This window comes from Plectropomus leopardus, unplaced genomic scaffold (assembly GCF_008729295.1).
Source record: "Plectropomus leopardus isolate mb unplaced genomic scaffold, YSFRI_Pleo_2.0 unplaced_scaffold9079, whole genome shotgun sequence".
Lineage (NCBI taxonomy): Eukaryota > Metazoa > Chordata > Actinopteri > Perciformes > Serranidae > Plectropomus > Plectropomus leopardus.
In genome coordinates, this window is record NW_024700105.1 from 1 (window position 1) to 3,407 (window position 3,407).

Here is a 3,407-nt window from a genome sequence, read left to right on the forward strand (position 1 = left end):
TTTCTCGGGCCAGTTGTACAACCAGAAAGGCTAAAAGCATCGAAATCCTATAGAATCTGGATATTAGTATTTACTTTCAGATTTAAAAACATTTAACTGGATGAATACAAAGCAGCTTATTTCCCCAGGCTGAGACTACTCAACTCTTCCTTTGACTCCTAAAGATGTAGCAGGATTTAGGATCACCTTTAAATTTCATTTCTTCTTAAACTACGTTAAAAGAAAATTACAATAAAGTTACCTTGTACTTTGTAACACGTTTTATGTCTTTTTTTTTAATGAGGTCCCAGACATGGGAGACCAACTTGTGGCAACTCGGGGTCTAATAATAATGTAATAATGTACTGTATACTGAGGGGGGCAGTAGTGCGCCTCAAGCTTTATTGTCAACCCCTGTAAAAAACAACAGAGGAAGCCAGTATGAACGCTCGCTCCGCCCATCTGGATGTACTCTGTGTAGCTTAGCTTCAAGCGGGCTGACTCTAAAATAAATATTATTTAAATAACACTCTTTAAAAATAGAACGGTTTTATCAATTTGCACAATGAGTGGGATACCAGGGACTGCTGTCGTCCAGGTCACCAACTTGTCCTCGGCTGTGAGCAGCGAGCAGATGCGCACTCTGTTCGGCTTCCTGGGAGACATCGAGGAGCTGCGACTCTACCCGCCCGAGTAAGAGCAACCTGCCACGGCATGGCTTACCAGGCAACACCGCGGATCTGCGGCCTTGCTGCGGTCCAGTAAACATTAAAATTAATAACTAGCAGCTGTAATAAATTACTAACCCGCATTATTTCCCTGTTTATTTTCTCTTTCACAGCAATGCCCCTCTGTCTTTCTCGTCCAAAGTGTGCTATATAAAGTACCGAGACCCCTCCAGTGTTGGTGTGGCGCAACATCTCACCAATACTGTTTTTATTGACAGAGCTTTGATAGTGGTGCCATGTGCGGAAGGTGAGTGCAGTCCGTTTCGTTCAAAAGGATTTAAAATGAAATGTCTGAGTTGTCTCAGTGGACTTGCAATGGCCTTCTCCCCTTGAAACCAACCGTTTGGTGTTTTGGTTGTATCCTGGGTTGTCGTTTTCAATTTATTCGTATGGAAAATTGGCAAGTTGTGCCACTGGGTAGTTTTGACTTTAGCCACATATTTGACACAGGTGACGGGCTTAATAAAACCTTAGCTAGCTCATTCTCATAGCCAGGGTTTCTGTTTGTCACAAGGTGGTTTCTACAGATAACATTACAGCTATGCTGAATATTTCTGAAGCTGCAAGACATCACTATAAACACAGGTTTCTCTGGAACAATTAATTAAAAAAAGAAACTGCCATTAATGTTAGTTGTTTCATGGAAATGACAAAATAAGTCCTTGGCATCAAAGTTAACTTTTCTCTCTCCCTCATCTTTTGGTGCGCCTTTTCGTTAAATTTCCCTCCTATTTGGTGCCACTGTTGTTCCCTTGTGTACAGTCAAAAAAAATGATATCACGTCTAACTTGATGCTTTTTGTCCACGTGACTTAGTGCTGGATGGCTACTGAGTTTATTAATTTGGTTTTGTATGTTTTTTCTGTGTGATTATGTGTGCATATCAGATGACTAGACTGGCCCAGCTGTTACACTACACTAGCCTGAGTCAGGCATTGTTTTCCAAGCCACTATCCCCGATCGGGCCAACGCAGCCTTCAAGGGGGAATGTGACCAGGAGAATAGCCCGCTGAACCTTCCAAGATGGACACCTTGTCTCTTTTTATTTATTTATTTATTTTTTTCTTTTTCGGTTTGTTTCCTTTAATACTTTCCCATGTTGTCCACTCTCTACTGTCTCTATCTAGAAAACTACAGTATTGCTTATCTCTAGCTTTGTGTTTATATTTGTTATTTTGGTTTGTTGTTTTGATTATTGTCCAACCCCCACCCCCCTCTCTCTCTTCTGCTACAGCTGCAGCTTGTGTGTGATTGAATTCTGTCCAGGTTGCTACGGCATACCGGTGGGATGTGTATCACACATGGGATGCTAGGAGGATCACTAACACTTTACTCTCTTGTCACCTGTTGACATAGTGAGAGGGCTAGACATGATAAAAGTGAGACCCAGCAGAGTCTTTTTAAATTCTGTTTGCACCTTTTCACCTGTGCTGAAATCTGTAGTATAAAGGTTTCCCCTTATTTTACTACATCACAGCTCTGGTATGAATGTTTGGTATTTATTAACCTAGTCACTCTCCACTGAACATCATTTTTTCCCTTTTAACTTTGAAATTCGTGACATTAATGCTGTGCGTCGTTATTTGTTTTATATATTTCCTAGCACTACAAGACCTTTTCAAATGGTAACTCATGCTCAGTGCCTCCAGCTATAATGAATAGATTTGTAGTTTCTTATTGGTCTTAACGCAGCCCTTTTCTCCAGATGTAATCCAGAGTGGAATGAGCAAAATCCCTAATTGGTTGTTGTTTTAGTCTTGGCTAACATTTCTTACAGTTCTTATAAAATTGTTGTTCTTTTCTGTATCTGATGTCCTGTGTGCTATTAGTGATGCAGCCATTGGGGTTGTCTTGTGTTGCACACCTTTCCAACACTGCGAAACGATCGCCCCCAAGGAAAAGCGCCCATGCTTGATATCGTATGGTTCATGACCAATATGTTTCCAGTACAGGTGACCCATGCATCAAAGTGTTGACTCATTCACTGCATTGTGTTTTTTTTTTCTTTTTTGATCTATGAAAAAGAGACCAAGGACAAAATCAGTGTTTCTTTTGTTTTTGAAAAAAAGAAAAATTAAGATTATTGAAAATAATAATTTTGAGAAGATTATTTTAACAAAGTAAGGATGCTCGGTCTCCAGTTGTAGACAGTAGAACTCTTGTAGGCTGTATGGGGAAGTGTATGCTCTCTTTCTCTCTAGAATACAGTGGGCTAATTGTGCAGACATAGAGGAGACAGAGAGAAGAGTACCTCTATTGCCTTCACTAATATCTGCTTCTGTCCTGCAGGGAAAATCCCAGAAGAGGCCAAGGCCTTGTCACTTTTGGCACCTGCTGCCCCAGCGCCCAGTCTGATTCCTGGTGGAGGACTGCTGCCAATTCCTACTCCGGCTCCGCTTCAAAATGTGAGTCTACAGCTTGTGTCCATCTTGTTGTCGTCTGTGTCTGTTATGTAATTAAAACCTGTGTGTGCGTGTGTTTTACACTTGCAGCTGAACCTCCCCATAGTAAATCGGCTGTCAGCTGCTCTGGACCCCACAGCATCAGTGCTTTCCCAGCCCCCCCTCATGGGAAATGTAGACCCTTCAAAAGTTGATGAGATCAGGAGGACCGTCTATGTTGGCAACTTAAACTCACAGGTAATGAATTGTCAAATCTGTGCTCACACTGAAAAAAAATCACATCACAAGCACAAAAAACA

At 41.4% G+C, this 3,407-nt stretch overlaps 1 protein-coding gene across 1 annotated transcript; it reads left to right on the forward strand.

Moving 5' to 3' along the window:
* Positions 1–432: 432 nt before the first annotated feature.
* LOC121940595 (serine/arginine-rich splicing factor 11-like) lies at positions 433–3,395 on the forward strand (the record flags this gene model as incomplete). Its single annotated transcript, XM_042483323.1, has 4 exons — positions 433–672; positions 821–954; positions 2,996–3,111; positions 3,199–3,395. Coding segments are annotated over exons 1-4 (575 nt in total), but the record flags the coding sequence as incomplete, so codon positions are not given.
* Positions 3,396–3,407: the final 12 nt, after the last annotated feature.